Below are 18194 nucleotides of genomic sequence, written 5' to 3'. Positions count from 1 at the left end.
GGTCAGACATGGTAGGGAAAGATAGGCATAGACTAGGGTACTGGAGACTAAGAGGACTGAGATTACATGTAAAGGTTGTAATCATCAAAGCAGTGATTTTACCGGTCTGTGGTGTTTTTTGCCCCCAACGTCTCCTCCCTGGCAGCGCGGCAATGGTTATGTTTAGGGTTAAGCTTAGGGTTAGCTGCCTGGAAGGCGCCGTTGGAGGCAAAAAAACACCATCGAGCGATTTTACCTCTGCTTTTACTCATCAGCTCAAGTTGCAGTTCTAGAATGTTAAACTGCAGTTCTGGAATGTTACGTTGAGGTTCTAGAATTTTAAGATGCGGTTCAAGAGTGTAACTTTAACATTCTAAAACATGAAGTTGTAGTCCTACAATGTTGAAGTACTAAAATTTGAACATGCTGTTCTAGAATGTTAATTATAGTTTAGAATGTTAAGTTGTATTTCTAGAATGTTATCACAGTTCTAGAATGTTAATTACAGTTCTAGAATATTAACTTGTAGTTCTAGAATATTAATTGCAATTTTTGAATGTTAAGTGTAGTTCAAGAATGATAGGCTGAAGTTGTAGAATTTTAAGATGCGGTACAAGAGTGTAACTTGACATTCTCAAATATTAGGTTGTAGTTCTACAATGTTAGGTTGAAGTACTAACATTTTAACATGCCGTTCTAGAAATGTAATTAGGGCCAGAGCGCCGACAGCGGCGAAGGCCCTATTGGAACTGAAGGAATTATTATTATTACGGCAAATGAATTGGCTTTTTGAGGGGCTTAACATATTCAAAAACTCACCAAATTTGGCGGTCGCATCAAGTCTGGTGAAAATTTACGTATTTTAAGGGTTTCGGGAATAGGCACGCAAAAATGGCTCGCTAGCGCCCCCTACAATGTTAAAGAAATTGAGCCCCTACAGTGCGTTTAACGTAGACTCACGAAACTTGGTACACATATCTAACATATCAAGATGTACAGAAAACGTCATTGTAGCCATACCCTAAACCCAACAGGAAGTCCGCCATTTTGATTTCAACGTTCGAAATTAGTGCGATTTTGGCCATTTCCACGTCGTACTTTAACAAACTCCTCCTAGAGATTTCATCCGATCAACTTCAAATTTGGTCTGTGCCATCTTAAGACATTAAAGATGAAAAGTTGTTAAAAGAAAAAATTTTCGTCATAGGGCGTGGCCGTAGCGGGGCGGCCATTTTGTGCGTTTCGCCATCAAAACAGGAAGTGGCTGTAACTTGAGTGTACATTGTCCAACTGGCTTGAAACTTTTCAGGATTCATAAGAGTCCAACCCTGAGGACAAATAAAGGCCTATATTTACTTAAAGTCATAGTGCCCCCTAGTGGCAACAGAACGTAGGCCTAAAAGTCAAGGTGCTATACTTTAACGAACTCCTTCTAGAGATTTCATGCAATGTACTTCAAACTTGGTCTGTAACATCCCAACACCTTAAAGATGAAAAGTTATTAAAAGAAAAACTTTTCGTCAGATGGTGTGGGCGTGGCGTGGCGGCCATTTTGAGTGTTTAGCGATGAACAAAGAAGTTGTTGTAACTTGAGTGTACGTTGTCGTATCTGCCCGAAAATTCTCACGATTGACAAGGGTCCAGGCCTGAGGACACCTACAGGCCAACATTGACTTTTGGTCATAGCGCCCCCAGCTGGCAACAGGAAATGCGCCTGATATAACAAACATCATCCGATTTACATGAAACTTATGTGTGGTCTACATGTGATACTGAGCCGCCCCCTATACTTTAACCATGCCCACTTACTCAGGCCACACCCCCTTTCATAACATTTGAACCGTTTAAGATAGAGTCTTGTGTGAGGTGTCATTGAACTCAGCAGAGAGTTGCTTCTTCATTGGTGATGGTTTGGCCTGCACCCTTTTATAACTAATGACCCGTTTGATGTAGACCCTTGTGTGAGATATCAGTGAACTCAGCAGAGACTTCCTTATTCATTGGTGATGTTTGGCCCGCCCCCTATGTTTAAGCCACGCCCCTTTCATAACTGGTGAACCATTTAAGGTAGAGTCTTGTGTGAGGTATCATTGAACTCAGCAGAGTTTGTTTTTAATTGGTGATGGTTTGGCCCGCCCCCTATGCTTAAGCCACGCCCCCGTTCATAACATTTGAACCGTCTTGTGTGAGGTGTCATTGAACTCAGCAGAGACTTCTTTCTTCATTGGTGATGGTTTGGCCCGCCCCCTAAGCTTTAGCCCCGCCCCCTTTCATAACTGGTGACCCATTTAAGGTAGAGTCTTGTGTGAGGTGTCATTGAACTCAGCAGACTTCTTTCTTCATTGGTGATGGTTTGGCCCGTCCCCTAAGCTTTAGCCACGCCCACTTTTATAACTAATGACCCATTTGATGTAGACCCTTGTGTGAGGTATCAATGAACTCAGCAGAGAGTTCCTTATTTATTGGTAAAGGTTTGGCCCGCTCCCTATACTTTGACCACGCCATCTTTCACAGCTAATGAACTGTATGACGTAGAGTCTTGTGTGAGGTATTGTAGTATATGACCATTCTATAACTTTCTATAAACTTTGCTTAAAGGTTTGTTATAAGGGAGTCCTATGAACTTTACTCTACACTTACTGAGAACATCTGGAAAATGTTAAGCAGAGCGGAGGTCCCCCCAAGACAGAAGAGACCTTTTTTGGAGTTGTGCCAGATAACAGGCATTGATTGGCTAAGTTCTGTGTCGAACCATGTATTCACACATATCACGCCCTATGATGATACCATGCATAGGATATATACGTTGCTCACACAAAGGAAAGGCAGAACGACTTTTGGAAGAATTTGAGTTGGTCGTTCTCCAAGCTTCCTGCAGGAGCTTGTAAAATTGATGCTGAATCTTTGCTTGTAATAAACCTTTTTATAATCAAGATCAGTGTCGGCGGATTCCTCTTCATACAGCATCACAGCACTACTATTTAAGACACCACAATTTTGGCGACGAGGATGGGATCGGTTGCAACTCCCAGGTCATCGTTTCATCATGGGCACTCAGGGACTGACTCCCGCTTCACTAGTCGACTATAAGGTGAGCTTTCTCACTATTTGGGCGCTGGTCAGTTCATGTGTGGCTCTGTGTGTGCGATGAGGGATTGCACCGTGTCGAATCTGTGTGTGTTTGGTGTAGTGATTGCTGTGTGATGGGGTTCCGTTTTAAATTATTTGTGTTAAAATTAGCGCAGACAGGGGAAGTGTGAGTTAACATATGAGAAATAAGAAGAAAACAAAGCAAATGCTTAAGCAAGCTAGAGAAACAGAGAAAAAGGAATATGAGACAAATGAAGCAAAGGCTTAAAAAAGTTAGAGAAACAGAGGGAAAGGAAATTTAAGTGAAGAAATAGAGAAAAGGGAGAAAAAGTAAGGGATTAAGGAATATTCACATAGACAATGTGAAAAGATTTTAAGGAATAGGCAAATTGGATTAAAGAAAACAGTTTAACCCTGGCCAGGGCAATTTGGCTTAAACAACATAAAGAAAAAGGAAACAAGAGAAAATAAAAACAAGAAGTACGGAGAAGATAAAAGGAAATAAGAGAAAATAAAAGAATACAGAAAAGAGCAGGAACAATAAAGAGAAACCAACAGAAACAAGAAAAATAAAGGAAAACGCCGTTAATCTGACATAAAAAGCCCTTTGAAAAAAGGTGATCACAGGATGGGCCGTAGTCTTGAACTTTTATTAGATGAAAAGTTTGAGCCAGTTCTGAGAACTGAGGTGTAGACTAACAGTTCAATGGTAGGTTTCCCAATCGATGCATTGTTGACGAATAATGTTCGAAGTAGACCCCATTGGATGTCTATATCTAAGGTAGCAAAATAACAAAACAAAAAAAAGACAAAAAAAAAATAAAACGGCGGAAAGCAAACTCTTTTTAGGAATTACATGCATGAAAAATGTCGACTTCTGTGTGTATGAGAGAGAGTGTGTGTGAACAGCAGTGTGTGTGTGAACAAGGGTGTTTCTGCTGTGTGTGATAGGCTGTGCATGCGTGATAAGGATATCCTATGTTAGATATATATGAAATATTCTGTTCAATATGGCTAAAAATATGAGTCTCTTTTTGAAGAGAACGTTTTCTAAAGTGTTAAAATGTATGAGCCTTCTTTGGGAGGACTTTTGTTTAATAATCTTATGAGTCTTCTTCGAAGGAGAACGTTTTCAAAAATTGCTAAAACTTATGAGCCCCTTTGGAGGACGTGAAAATAGATTAGGCTAACCTATAGTAAAAATAAGAAGCTTCAAAAGTAGTATTTGTGTTTTATGTTTTGTGTTGGTTTGTTTTGTCCTGTGTCATTGTTGTTTTAATGTGGTCCGTTGAAGGGAAAAATGGAGAGACAATAGGTCTGTCTGTTGAGAGAATTTGTAGTAATCATTAAGTTTTCTCTGATTTCTTTGAGATTGTTTAAACTGCTTTATGATAGCATATTGCTATTTGCATTATCTGCTGCTTTGAAACTACTAAGATTAAGAAATTCTGTGTTAAAGTACGCTGAGTGATTTTTAGTTATTCTTTTGGTTGAGTGTGAGCCTAGGTTCCTTAACTCCAGTGGAGTTCCACTCACTGTGAAATCACACTGCTGACTGATCTGCGCATGTCCAAGAATGCTAGGAATTCAAGTCTTCACAGAAAGTTTAGGCCACTCCTTACTGCACTAAAGGCAGAGACGGAGCGGCTAAAGGAAAAGGGGGGTTAAATGTAGCTTGGTAAAACATTAAAGTGGCTGTTGCTTGACTATGAAACTATGCGATTAAGATCCATTAAATTTATGAATGAGAGTTATGTTGATAAAAAAGAGAGAGAAAATGTCATAAACACCTAGAGAAATGGCATTAGAATTTGAAATGTCCTTCTAATTAGGAAGCCTTAATTATGCTTGCTTCTGTAGCATGAAAAGAAAATTTGGGAGAAAGATTTGAGGATAAAAGTAGGATAAATAAGGCTCAGGCCTGAAAGAAAAAGGAAAAAAGAGAGATTAATAGCTGGCATAGGTGATTTGCTGGAACTCAAATCAGTGATTGATCACCCTGGATTAAGAAAAGTCCAGCCTCTATACCTCTATTGAAAGTAAGAGATGAGAGGACTGATTGATGGGCTTCAGGATTGTCACCGCTGCCATTTTAAAATGTTGGATCACTTGTTTTGAGTGGCGAGGCATCTAAAATGATTTTACTTTGAATAAAACAATTCAAAATTTGATAATTCGATAAGATTTTTGATTTTGCTAAAGTTCTCCACTGTCACATGTGGTTATGTCATTGCACCAAGGAAATGAGTGACATTTGTGAAGGTGGAAAACAGAATGAATGAATCTGATTCCTGTGAAGAAACAGCGAGTCAATTCAATCCTAATCAAACAGTTAGAGTTAATAATGGGTAACTATTGTTACAAAAGATGGTCAGGAAAGCTGAGAGAGAAGTGTATGCTGTAGAAAGGGAAAAGAAAGTTTTATGGGATAATGGAAAAAAGGCATGACTTTAAGAGAAAGTTAAGGGTACAATAAGGTACTAAGGTGGTTAAAGACAGAAAGAGAGTGTTGAGAAAGTGACAGAAAGACAAAGAAAGAGATAAATGTACTTTTGAATTAGGATACTGGAGTTCATACTAATATTGTTGTTACAGAGACAACTGTAGCATTGGGGTTATAATCTACAGGAGGGTAAATGTTTTGATGAAAATAGTAAAAACTGCTATACCACAAGCACCAACAACTTAGGGAAAAGAGATAAATTATGTAATTTTCAGGAATGACTAGTGGTAATTTCCAAGACAAATTGCTTTTGGATATTATTGTAATCTGACATATCATAAAAAATGAATTAGGATTTGTGAGAACAAACATATTTTTCTACATTGTTACTTTGATACTTTAAGTACATATTCTATGATACTTTTCTTACTTAGGTAATATTTTTGTAGCAACATTTTGAATCAATGAGGTCATAAGTTAGAAGCAAGAACACTAAAATGAGTATGATTAAAAGTACAAGTAATGCTTCTTGGAGGTGTTGTGTTTTGTGTTTATTCAGTGTGCCTCGATGGATGTCAGAGCAGACCTGTCTCACTCCTCTACAAGCTGATTTGGTAGTCAACTTTGGTCCCATCCCCCACCACTTGCACCAGAAACTGCATCTGGAGCTGGAGCAGCAGAGAAGGAGGGGCGACAGATTTACAACTGTCCATGGTTAAGTGACTGAATTGGACACCCAGATGGCTCTCAGGGCATGACCAGAGACTGACATTAAAGAAGTAACGTCACACATGCCTACAAAGTACTTTGGTGAAACATTCACAGATAACTAATAATTGAGAAGCTGAAACAACCATAAAGATGAATCCAAGCTCCAAAAGTAAGAAGAAAATGAAACATCTGGAAACTAAGGGCAGACTGAGGTTTAGCAAGACAAAGGATGATGATGATCAGAGTGATTCAGAAGAGTGTGATGAAAGTGAAGATGGAGACAGTAATGAAGATTTGGAGAGCAGAGGAGCTACAGGACTTCATCCTGCAGCGATTAGCATAGAAGAGATTGAAAGAGACATGGAGCAATTGGAAGAACACTTGGAGAAGCTGAAGATACAGAGGGAGAAATTGCTGAAAAAAGGGTCCCAAAAAGTGAAAGAACAAGACCGAGAAACTCTTAGAAAATTCAATCAAATGCAGCTGGTGGAGAATAAGAAGGACAAGAAGCAGGTTTTGGTTGTGCAGAATCAATGCCCACCAAATCAACATTCGCCGCCACAACTTCAGCCGAGCAACGTCCAACCGCAGTTGCTCCAACCACCATTTGTGGTTCCAGTTGTTTTATATCCACAGCCAGTTTTTGGACAGATACAGAACTGGAGAGGAAGAGGACGAGGAAGCTTAGGCAGAGGAAGAGGAAGAAGATTTGATTCATACTCTATGCAATCACCACAAGCGTGTTTTAATTGTGGACAGGATGGACACTTTGCCCGTGAGTGTAATAGACCAGGAAGAAACTCCAGAGGAAATTACAGAGGAGGACCGGTGAACCCTTATAGGAGTCTGGAACCAAGATTCTAGAGATGCCCAGAAGATCTGAAAGGGGGGTGTCAGCTGGTGTCATCAGGACCAGAAAGAGATCCAACAATTGAGGACAAGGACAGTCACAAGTTGGTACAGATCTGCACAGATGAGCGTTGACATCAGCAGACTGACCAGAGAAAGAGGGAGGAGTGAGAGAGATTGGATTTGCTCTGACGCATCGACGCATCGACGCACCAACACATAAAAAGGAGGTAATGCACCGACAAACACACAATTTGAAAATACAATTACTCTAAAGAAGTAATTAATAGTAGTAAAGTATTTTTGCTTTTAAAATAGAGTTACTCCTATGTGAACACACCTATGTGAAGGGTTAAGACATCTAAATTAAGCAACTTGGTATGAAAACCTTCCATTTTGTCAGTATCTGGTGAAATCTATTTTGTTAAAGTTGTAATGATTTTCCTGTGACAGCTTCTAACAAGACTAGTGACAAATATGCTACTTTGGTTGCTGTGTCAGGAAATGTTAAAAGAACATTTCACTGTTTTATTTTTGTGCTCTAATGACATTTAGTTTACAACTTTTGAAGATGTTTCTATTATTTGAGTGTTGCCCAGATAATTTATGGGGAAGTAATCTCATGTATGAATTTGAATTGTTACAAACAGCAGATTAAGAGTGCTGTTCTCAGAATTTGGTTAAAAATAAGCTTAGAACAATTGTGTTACTATAAGTAAAATAGGGATGCATAGAGAATGCATAAAAACATTAGCAGTGATAATGTGAGAAAAGATAAGACAACTCCCAATCATAGATATAGTCTACTCAAATTAAAAGTTGTTTGCATTGGTTAATTTGTTGTTTATAGTGTACCAGTCATTTGTTCATGACTTCTCTCTAAGATTTGCGAATGGAAATCAGTTATTATAGCCCAATGATGGACCAGCATCTTTTGTTATTGATACAGAGGTTTAGAAATCTGATTTGAATTTCACTATTCTGCATGAGTTGCAGTGGTGTTACTTAAGGCTGTAGAGTTAAAGGGTAAAAACCAAATAATAATAACTTACAAAAATTCCAGAGTGAAGCTCTGTAGTTTATTGAACTTTGATATTGATTACAATTTTGGTTTATCAATTACAGAAACAAGTTAATTTTAGCAAGCAGACTTGATTTGTCTTGTGTCTAATTTAAACAGGAATGTCACATAGATGAGGTTGACAGAGTTGGACATAAGGAGATTTATTACACCCACCATCTGGTAACCAAACAGTGAAGAGAGACTTTTGTGTGGTACTTTGTAAAAAGCGAGTAATTACATGCTATAAAATGATTGGCTCTTAAAATAAATTTGGTCTTCTCTAATCCCCAATTGACTACACCAAGACGTGTTAAAAAGGGATGTTTATGATTTGTTTGATTTAATTTGTTGAAGGTGTGATTGATGCATCAGGATAAGAGTTATTTTTTAGAAATGATAACTTTTGTTGCTGACTATCAATGGTCGGCGAAGAGGGAATTAGACATTTTGTTTAAAATGAGGGTTTGGTTTAATTTTTTAGTTTTTTACTGTATGTTTTTTTTTCACATTTCTTTGGATTTTGTTATTAATCAAAGGGGGGAAATGGAAATGGAATGTGATTCATATTATCATATATTATTTTTGATATTATTAATTTCTTATTCTTATTTGATGTTTTTAATTTTCATGTGTTGTTTTGCAAACGATACTGGTCAGTGTTTTCTTTTCTTCCAGAGCATATGGGGTAATGTGCAGAGGGAGATTCAGATACAAACATGGACAATATGAAGGACCTAGGAGACTTCTGAACCAGGATGGTGTGGATCTGTTTAGATTTCACCACATCAACATTACTGAGAAGCTGCAATGTAGTGGACTGCATTCCTGTGTTTGTCTGATATATATATACATGTTTGCAGAGTAATACATACTTTATATAATATTCTTGCATTAATTGTTTGAAGAATGATGTTTTCTGTCATGAAGTGAATATATGGAGATCTCAGATGTTTTTCTTTTTTTGTTGATGCTTAGGGAAATGGGGTCTAGGCAGGAAATAGAAGTCCTTTTTTCAGATCCGAAGGGTCGACCTGCCTGAATTTGGACATTGTTTTGATTTTATTTCATTTTCTGAGGTTTTCACATGTATTTGCTTAAACCATAATTCTACATATATTGATAAAGATTTATTCTCTAATTGATCTGGAGTACCAAGGTGGTCGCCTAGGCAGAGGGACCGTGAGAGAATTTTTCTATCTTGATTGATTGATGGTTACTTGAAAAGACAGCTGCCAGATGGGTTTTTCGCTCTCACACTCCAATGATTTCATTTTGTTACATTCTATAAATTTGTTTACACTCCGAAAGTTATATTATAAGGAACATGTTATAATGAGAAATGTTATTCCTACTCTTCTTGTTTTTCGAGACTTTATTAAGTCTTGAAGGGGGGAAATATGTAGTATATGACCATTCTATAACTTTCTATAAACTTTGCTTAAAGGTTTGTTATAAGGGAGTCCTATGAACTTTACTCTACACTTACTGAGAACATCTGGAAAATGTTAAGCAGAGCGGAGGTCCCCCCAAGACAGAAGAGACCTTTTTTGGAGTTGTGCCAGATAACAGGCATTGATTGGCTAAGTTCTGTGTCGAACCATGTATTCACACATATCACGCCCTATGATGATACCATGCATAGGATATATACGTTGCTCACACAAAGGAAAGGCAGAACGACTTTTGGAAGAATTTGAGTTGGTCGTTCTCCAAGCTTCCTGCAGGAGCTTGTAAAATTGATGCTGAATCTTTGCTTGTAATAAACCTTTTTATAATCAAGATCAGTGTCGGCGGATTCCTCTTCATACAGCATCACAGCACTACTATTTAAGACACCACAGTATCATTGAGTTCCCTTCTCATTGGTGACGATTTGCGGTGTCTGAGTGCCGTGCAAACGCACGGTCGCAAGGAGCAGCGTCCGCCAGTAACCCCGACGTGCGCAGAGGCGCGAGGGCCCGTCCATCGCTGCTTGCAGCTTTAATTACAGTTTAGAATGTTAAGTTGTATTTCTAGAATGTTATCACAGTTCTAGAATGTTAATTACAGTTCTAGAATATAAAGTTGTAGTTCTAAAATCTGTAAAGTTTTAGACTTTAGTCTAATCTGATCAGCAGAAGGTCAGCATAGCACATGAGAATACAATGCAGCACTATTCTAGACTGTTAATTTGCGGGGATTCTTATACTGGGATCGAACTGCCAATCTTGCAGTTGAGAGCTGATCCGCTCTGCCACTGTGCTTATCTCAGACATTTCCCCTCTCAAAAACACCACTGCCCAACGTGGGGCTCGAACCCACGACCCTGAGATTAAGGGCGTTTTCACACATACCTCATTTGGTCCGGACTTTCGGACTTTTCAGTTTGATCCGAACCACAATTACAGGTGTGAAACCTCCCCCGGACCACGGTCCGGATCAAAAGACCAAATTTTGGTCCGACCAAAAGAGGTGGTCTCGGTCCGGACCAAACTGAACCATGGTCCGGTTCGTTTACAGTGTGAAAGCATTTTTTGGATGGTTCGGACTTTCGGACCAAATAGAAGAAGCTCTGGCAGGCTCTCCTTGTGTTACAAGACTGGGGAATAGCTCGGTGCTTAGCCTGTACATGAGAGAGTGACGGTGAATGCGCTCAGAGCAGACAGCTGTCGGCTATCAGAGCAGAGAATACATCAGCAGTTTATTTGTTAAGTGGTAGTAAATGTACAGTGTAGGTTTCTGTTTGTCTCTGAATAAATTCTCCAGAAAGTTCCAGTGTCTTGCTTCTCAACATCACAACAAAACAAAAAGAGCCGCGGCAGTAGGGTAGAGCAGCAGTCAGTAGGGGAGAGCAGCAGTCAGCTGAAAAAACTCCGACACAGAGAGAGGGTACGACAGGACGGGGAAGCCTGTCTACAAACCAATCAATTATAAGTATCTGGAGACGCAGCTCACGTATGTGATGACGGCAGGATGTAGTTTTGTCACGTATAGATCTTTAGTGCGCTTGCATAACTGCAGTGTGAAACCAAAACTTACCGGATCAAATGTATACAATGTAACAAAAACATGAACCTTGGTCCGGACTTTCATGTGTGAAAACGCCCTAAGAGTCTTATGCTCTACCGACTGAGCTAGCCGGGATTGCTTGTGTGTTAAGTTGCAGTTCTAGAATGTTTAGTTGCAGTTCAAAAATATTGTGTTACATCCCAATAAATATATATTCTTTTCCCCAAACACATTTAAAAGCAAAACTTAAGTTTCTGGGAATCATGCGGATGTTGCAACTGTGTTTGGGTAAGACAATTAAAATGGCTATACAAATGATTGATAATCAAAATAATTGCATACAGTATAACTATAGTTAATAAAAGGGGATTTAATGTAAATTAGAGTCTTGGGCACCACTTGAACAGATTAACTGACTATCATTTGGAATTAATAATTACATTTTTAACAAAATTAACATACCATAAACTTGCAAAAGTTGAAAGATTTCTGGGTTCGTGTCACAGAAGTGGTTGGCAAAATTCCCTTTTGTACAAAATACAAAGTTACATAGACATCACATATATTCTAAAGCGTTTATTCACAAAATTATTAAAGCAAAATTAAAACAAACAATATCTAAATCAACTAAAAGATCCAAGCTAAAAGGAGGAAAAGGGTGTGAGTGTACTGTACAGACAAAGACAAGATGGCTGAGCAGGTAATTAAAACAAGATGGCCAAATCGAAGATGGCCGCTTCTTTGTTAAAGTGCTCATATTATGCTTTTTGGCTTTTCACCCTTTCCTTTATTGTGTTATATCTCTTTTTTGTGCACGTTATAGGTTTACAAAGTGAAAAAGTCCAAAGTCCACCCCAAAGGAACTTACCGTCTCCAACAGAAAACACTGTTCACAAACTGCTCCAAACAGCTCTGTTGTAGTCCAGCCTTTGCTTCTGTGACAAACGTGCGTCACATTGTAACACACGTTATAATGCTCGCCTAGCTGCTAGCGTGGCACGCCCTCATACTCTGCTCTTGACTGGCTTGTAGTGCTGACCTAGGTACTGCGCATGTGCGACTCCCAACACTCTGTAGCTAAAACAGAGAGCTCAACACACAGGGTGAAAAGAGGAGCTGCAGCAATGTGTAGTACAACAAAAATATGGTGTTTTTTTTTTTTTTAATTAAACCATGTAAACCTATTTTGATATAACCTCTAAACACAATAATAAACCTGAAAATGAGCATAATATGAGCACTTTAAGGGTTGGCTTAGAAAGAGAACATTTAAAGGCAGACTTGAGTCTCCTCATGGTATGTTCTATGTCTAAGTCAAATCAAAAGGTGTTAAGGTGGGAGGCTTGCTTACTAATTAAGTGTGTATGTCTAAATGTCTAGGAGTCATCTGTGTAAATTAAGATGCCAGGTTAGGAACATGGATGTTTGTTACATGCTAGACTTTGGATTAATGTAAAGCCTAAACTCACATCAACTTAGCAGTGTGGCTTTCCAAAAACTTGACTACACAAACATTACAACAATATAGGTCTAGATGGCATTACATCAAATTAATGCAAGCACATTAAACACAAGTTAACAGTTGTGCTGTTGCTATGCTAATGCTAGCCCAGTTGGTTAAATCACCAGAGAAAGAAATCCTTTTGTTAGCTGGCAGTTCTGCCACTGTGAGAAAGCCAGACTAGGAGAATTGTGGTTCTGAGGTCAAGTAATGCAGTCTCTGTTGTGCTGCATCCCAATTGTGTAGGCTGGATGAAGCTGGTAGCTTCAGTCTTTTGTAGGTAGTTTGGTGCTAACTGTTTTTATTCTTCAGCCTCTAAGCAGGTACACGCACCATCTGCTGGATGATGATTGGATTTGAGAATTAGGACTTTTAAGGACCGACGGAGTATAACATCTCACATCACTTTTAGAGAATTCATTTATTTTGTGTGAGTGTTTAAACCTGACTGAGGTCCTCTGTTTTCCTTCCAGACTGGATCTCCACTCCACATGGCTAATTTTTTTCTCTCCTGTGTGTGTGGGTTCTCATGTGAATATGTAGACTTCCACTCAATGTAAAAGCTTTCTTACAGACCGAGCAACTAAACGGTTTCTCTCCTGTGTGGATTCTCATGTGTTTTTGTAAATTTCCACTTAATGTAAAAGCTTTCTTACAGACTGAGCAGCTAAATGGTTTCTCTCCTGTGTGGATTCTCATGTGTGTCTTCAGACTTCCACTCACTGTAAAAGCTTTCTTACAGACTGAGCAGCTAAATGGTTTCTCTCCTGTGTGGATTCTCATGTGTCTACGCAAACTTCCACTCTCTGTAAAAGCATTCTTACAGATGGAGCACATGAATGGTTTCTCCCCTGTGTGAATTCTCATGTGTTTCTGTAAACTTCCACTCAATGTAAAAGCTTTCTTACAGACAGAGCAGCTAAATGCCTTCTCTCCTGTGTGGATTCTCATGTGTCTATTTAAATACCCACTCTCTATAAAAGCTTTCTTACAGATTGAGCAGCTGAATGACTTTTCTCCTGTGTGAATTTTCATGTGTTTTTGTAAACTTCCATTTACTGTAAAAGCTTTGTTACAGACTGAGCAGCTAAATGTATTTTTTCCTGTAGGAGATCTCACGTCTCTCTTCAGATGTCCACTGGTGCCAAATCTTTTCACGTACTTTTTCGCATCAGTACTACATGTCAAATCACAGACTGGGACATCATTATTATTCAGAGAGTTTAAACCTGACTGAGGTTCTCTGGTCTCCCTCCAATCAGCACTGTCATCAGTCTCAGCTTCAGACGAGTCTCCAGTATTGTCGTCAGTATCTGGTTGTAAATGTGTATCTGGATCTAAGGAGAACTGAGGTTTTTCTTCATCCACTTCACTCTTCACATGGAGAAGAGTGAATGGGAACTTGGTGATATCAGCCTCCTCCAGCTCCTGAAGCTGCTCTCCCTCCTGACTGATCCAGAGTTCCTCCTGTTCCTCTTTAATGTCTGGGGGCTTTGTGTCCTCCTGGTCCAGACTGGAGCTCCACTCCTGCTGATGTTCTTCACCAACAATCACTTCCTGGACATCTGAAGGTAAAGCTGAAACACAAAGACACAGCCAATACTGTGAATCTTAACAATAATTTGCTGGAGTCTTGGGGGACACCACTGGTGACCAGGAGAGAATGGGAGAAAAGGTTTTCAAATCTTACACTTTGCACCCGGTGAGAGAGATAACTGGAAAACCGAACCAGTGAGTTATTATAAGTAACAGTAACACCAATGCTGCTAAGTCTGTGCATGAGTGTATTGTGGTCAACGGAGTGAAAAGCCTTGGCAAGGAATATAGCAGCGCAGTGATGTTTGGTATCTAATGCAGTAGTAATGTCATTGAGTACCTTTGTAGTAGCTGTAACACAACCATACCCAGATCGAAAGCCAGACTGTGCCCCAGAGATTTCCAGAATCTTAGAGACACATGGCAAGATGGAAATAGGCCTGCAATTCTTTGGGTGAGCCTGAGCAATGCCCTTAAACAGAGGAAGCACAACCACTTATTTCCAAGCAGCTGAAATTTCGGCTGTATGGGAGGAGAGTTTAAAGAGGACTGTAAGGGGAGCTGCAATGACAGGGACCACAGTTTTAATGTGATAGCGGCAAGATCATCTGAACCAGCTGTTTTATAAGGAGGCGTGGAAGGGCTGTTGGTACCGGGGACTGCAGCTATCATATAAAACTTATCAAAAGGTGTTTTTAGCTAGCTACCAATCACAAACTTTTACATATCTCGTCTAAAGTAAATGCTATCATCGTGAAACTTAATATTATTGTTTACCATGCCACTGGGAGGCTGTGGACCAAATATGGCAAAGGTTGGCCATTAGGTAGCGCTATAATCAATATAGATGTGTTTTGATCTATACCTCCCATGTTACGTAATCGCACATTCAAAGTTTTTACATCCACAGGTCTCTTGAATGAAGCTGAATCATACGGCCTTGGAGGTGGGATCTTTTTTCGTAAAATGGCGATAAATGCAATTTTTTTTGCTACTTTTGCGAACTTCTCCTCATCTGCACAAAACTTTGCATGTAGAATCTGTGGACTCTCATGACAAAAAGTTTTTAAGTTTTGATAATCTGAAAATGTGCAAGTTATAGAGGACCAACTTGCTGTAGGTGGCAAAACAGGAAGTGTTGCGTATCTTGGCATCAGTTATTCTGAATTAGACAAAACTTGGCACAGTTGTTCCCCATGCTCCACTGAAGCTGTGTGCAAAATTTGAAGTAAATCGCCCAGGCATCCCGGCAGTACCCCCAACGTCCTAGGAGGTGCTTCTACGAGTTCATGACTGCTTGCAGCTTTAATTTCTTTTGGAATAGACCGTCCTCCTTTAGGAATGATGGATTTCACCACAGTAACAGGGTAATATTACATTACATGTCATTTAGCTGACGCTTTTATCCAAAGCGACTTACAATTGCTATATATGTCAGAGGTCGCACACCTCTGGAGCAACTAGGGGTTAAGTGCCTTGCTCAGGGACACATTGGTTGATGTATCGCAGTGGGAGTCAAACCCGGGTCTCCCACACCAAAGGCATGTGTCATATCCGCTGCGCCATCACCACACCTAATAATATATTATATGCGGTGCTGAATACCTCCATGACATGACTGCCTGGTTTTAGAACTTCTGTCTGTATCAGCTAATTTCATATGTCGATAATAATATCACGATATAGCGTGTTTTGTTCTTAAAACTATATCTTTTTAATATAGTTCTGACAATATCGTCATATCGCCCAGCCCAGATGCTGGTTTGTTTTACACAGAACCATCTTAGAAGCGGTCATTGGAAACTGTTTGGAAAAGGGCTATGAAGGTAAATATGGTGCAAAAAGGGAGAGCTTGTAGAATACAATGTGAGAACTTGCAGAACAAAAAATCTGAACTTGTATGTTAAAATTTGCACTTGTAAAAATTTAATTTGCACTTGTAAAAATAAAATTTGCACTTGTAAAAAATATTCACGCACATGTGATCTGAATTTGAAGTCATACAAAGAAAAAAAACATGAGAGCTTGTAAAAAAAATCTGAACTTGTAAGTTGAAATTTGCACTTGTAGAAAATGTTCACACACCTGTATTCTGAATGTGAAGTTACAGAAAAAATATTCACAAATGTGTAGATTGATATTTACATGAACACAATGACAGCTGCAAACTTATAATGCAACATTTACTCGTATACTTTTTTTTTTACTCTGGTTCATTTTCCATCACAACCACAACTCAGTGATTACATCCTCTGGAATCTGTCACTGCAACTTCACATATGTGCTCTCTCGCATCACAAAGTGGCGAATCTGCGCATCTCGACTTTCACAACACTCTTGGCGATACATTTGGTGCAAAACTAATTTGTACCTGTGGACTTAGGCTGTGGAGCTCTGAGCTAACAGAACGGGAAAAGCAGGGTTTCTATCGCCAGATGAGGGACAACTCTGTCTGGCTTATTTATGTAGCATGGAAACTTGGTGGAATAGCATGCTAGCGTTAGCTAGCTAACTAGCAGCCAGCCCGCTTCTAAATAAATACCTTTTAATTATCTAAACACTTTTTAACAGTCAAACTAAAACACTGGCGGTGAGCTCCACGGCCTGCAGCCGCAGACGGACCGTCATCAGTGGGGATCGACCAGCGTAGTAACACTGCTTTTGCCAGAAAGCTTCGCTGCCGACCTCGACCTGCAGTCGGAGCTCCAGCGGGACACGGAGAGCCCCACATCCGGTAGCAGCGGCCCATCCCCCGGCCATGACCAGAGCTTGCTTTGCTGATGTTGTGCATCCCTGCTAAGAATTGTACCCGCTTGGGCAGAAACAATAATTTCTGCAGAATTCTTTGCTGCCGAAAATTGCATCTAGGTAGCAAGGAAATGCTACTACAGAGTCTGATAAAACATTGATGTCTCTAAGTCTTCTAAAATCCTAATCATTATTGATGAACATGACAAAGAGATTTACTATTGCCTAGTTTTTAAACAGTACTTTGCCTTATAAAATCATCATTTTCCCTAGTGGATGCAATTCTCGGCAGGGATGCGAAACTTGGCACCTGTTACCCACTGATGACGGTCCGTCTGCGGCTGCAGGCCGTGGAGCTCACCGCCAGTGTTTTAGTTTGACTGTTAAAAATGTTTAGACAATTAAAAGGTATTTATTTAGAAGCGGGCTGGCTGCTAGTTAGCTAACGCTAGCATGCTATTCCACCAAGTTTCCATGCTACATAAATAAGCCGGACAGAGTTGTCCCTCATCTGGCGATAGAAACCCTGCTTTTCCCATAGACTGTATATAAGAAGGCTTTTCCCGTTCTGTTAGCTCAGAGCTCCACAGCCTAAGTCCACAGGTACAAATTAGTTTTGCACCAAATGTATCGTCAAGAGTGTTGTGAAAGTCGAGATGCGCAGATTCGCCACTTTGTGATGCGAGAGAGCACATATGTGAAGTTGCAGTGACAGATTCGAGAGGTTGTAATCACTGAGTTGTGGTTGTGATGGAAAATGAACCAGAGTAAAAAAAAAAGTATATGAGTAAATGTTGCATTATAAGTTTGCAGCTGTCATTGTGTTCATGTAAATATCAATCTACACATTTGTGAATATTTTTTCTGTAACTTCACATTCAGAATACAGGTGTGTGAATATTTTTTACAAGTGCAAATTTTATTTTTACAAGTGCAAATTTTAACATACAAGTTCAGATTTTTTGTTCTGCAAGTTCTCACATTGTATTCTACAAGCTCTCCCTTTTTGCACCATATTTACCTTCATAAAGGGCAGCCACTTTCAAAAAATACCTGGCAGGTGATTGGATGAACCATCTGTCTATCCCATCCACAATTGCTGTTTTGAATGAACAGTCTCAGGCGTCACACACACCTAAACTACGTCCGTAGCTGCCAGTATCTTTTCACCAGACACCTAATAGGTGTGGTAAACTGGAGGAAGTTTAATTAACTTTATTAGCCAATTCTTGGTATGGACATTTGCCTCGGTCATAATGCATTTGAAAGGACCCCAATATTAGTTC

The 18194-nt window shown here is 39.5% G+C and overlaps 1 protein-coding gene across 3 annotated transcripts in view; it reads right to left on the bottom strand.

Annotated features, from left to right (window-relative positions):
• LOC116057804 (gastrula zinc finger protein XlCGF17.1-like) overlaps nucleotides 1–18194 on the bottom strand; it is a 211240-nt gene that overhangs the window by 175946 nt on the left and 17100 nt on the right. The window contains exon 2 of one of the 3 annotated variants that reach the window (XM_035998341.1): nucleotides 12292–14201. The exons of the other annotated variants lie outside the window; for them this stretch is intronic. Coding sequence (XP_035854234.1) covers nucleotides 13120–14201 — 1082 coding nt within the window. The 3' untranslated portion in view covers nucleotides 12292–13119. Of the gene's footprint in view, nucleotides 1–12291; nucleotides 14202–18194 lie in introns of those variants that run through there. 3 annotated transcript variants of the gene reach the window in all.

The sequence above is a fragment of the Sander lucioperca genome, chromosome 24, assembly GCF_008315115.2.
Source record: "Sander lucioperca isolate FBNREF2018 chromosome 24, SLUC_FBN_1.2, whole genome shotgun sequence".
NCBI lineage: Eukaryota > Metazoa > Chordata > Actinopteri > Perciformes > Percidae > Sander > Sander lucioperca.
Note: the sequence above shows the minus strand (reverse complement) of the source record. Positions and strands in the feature narration are given on the sequence as shown.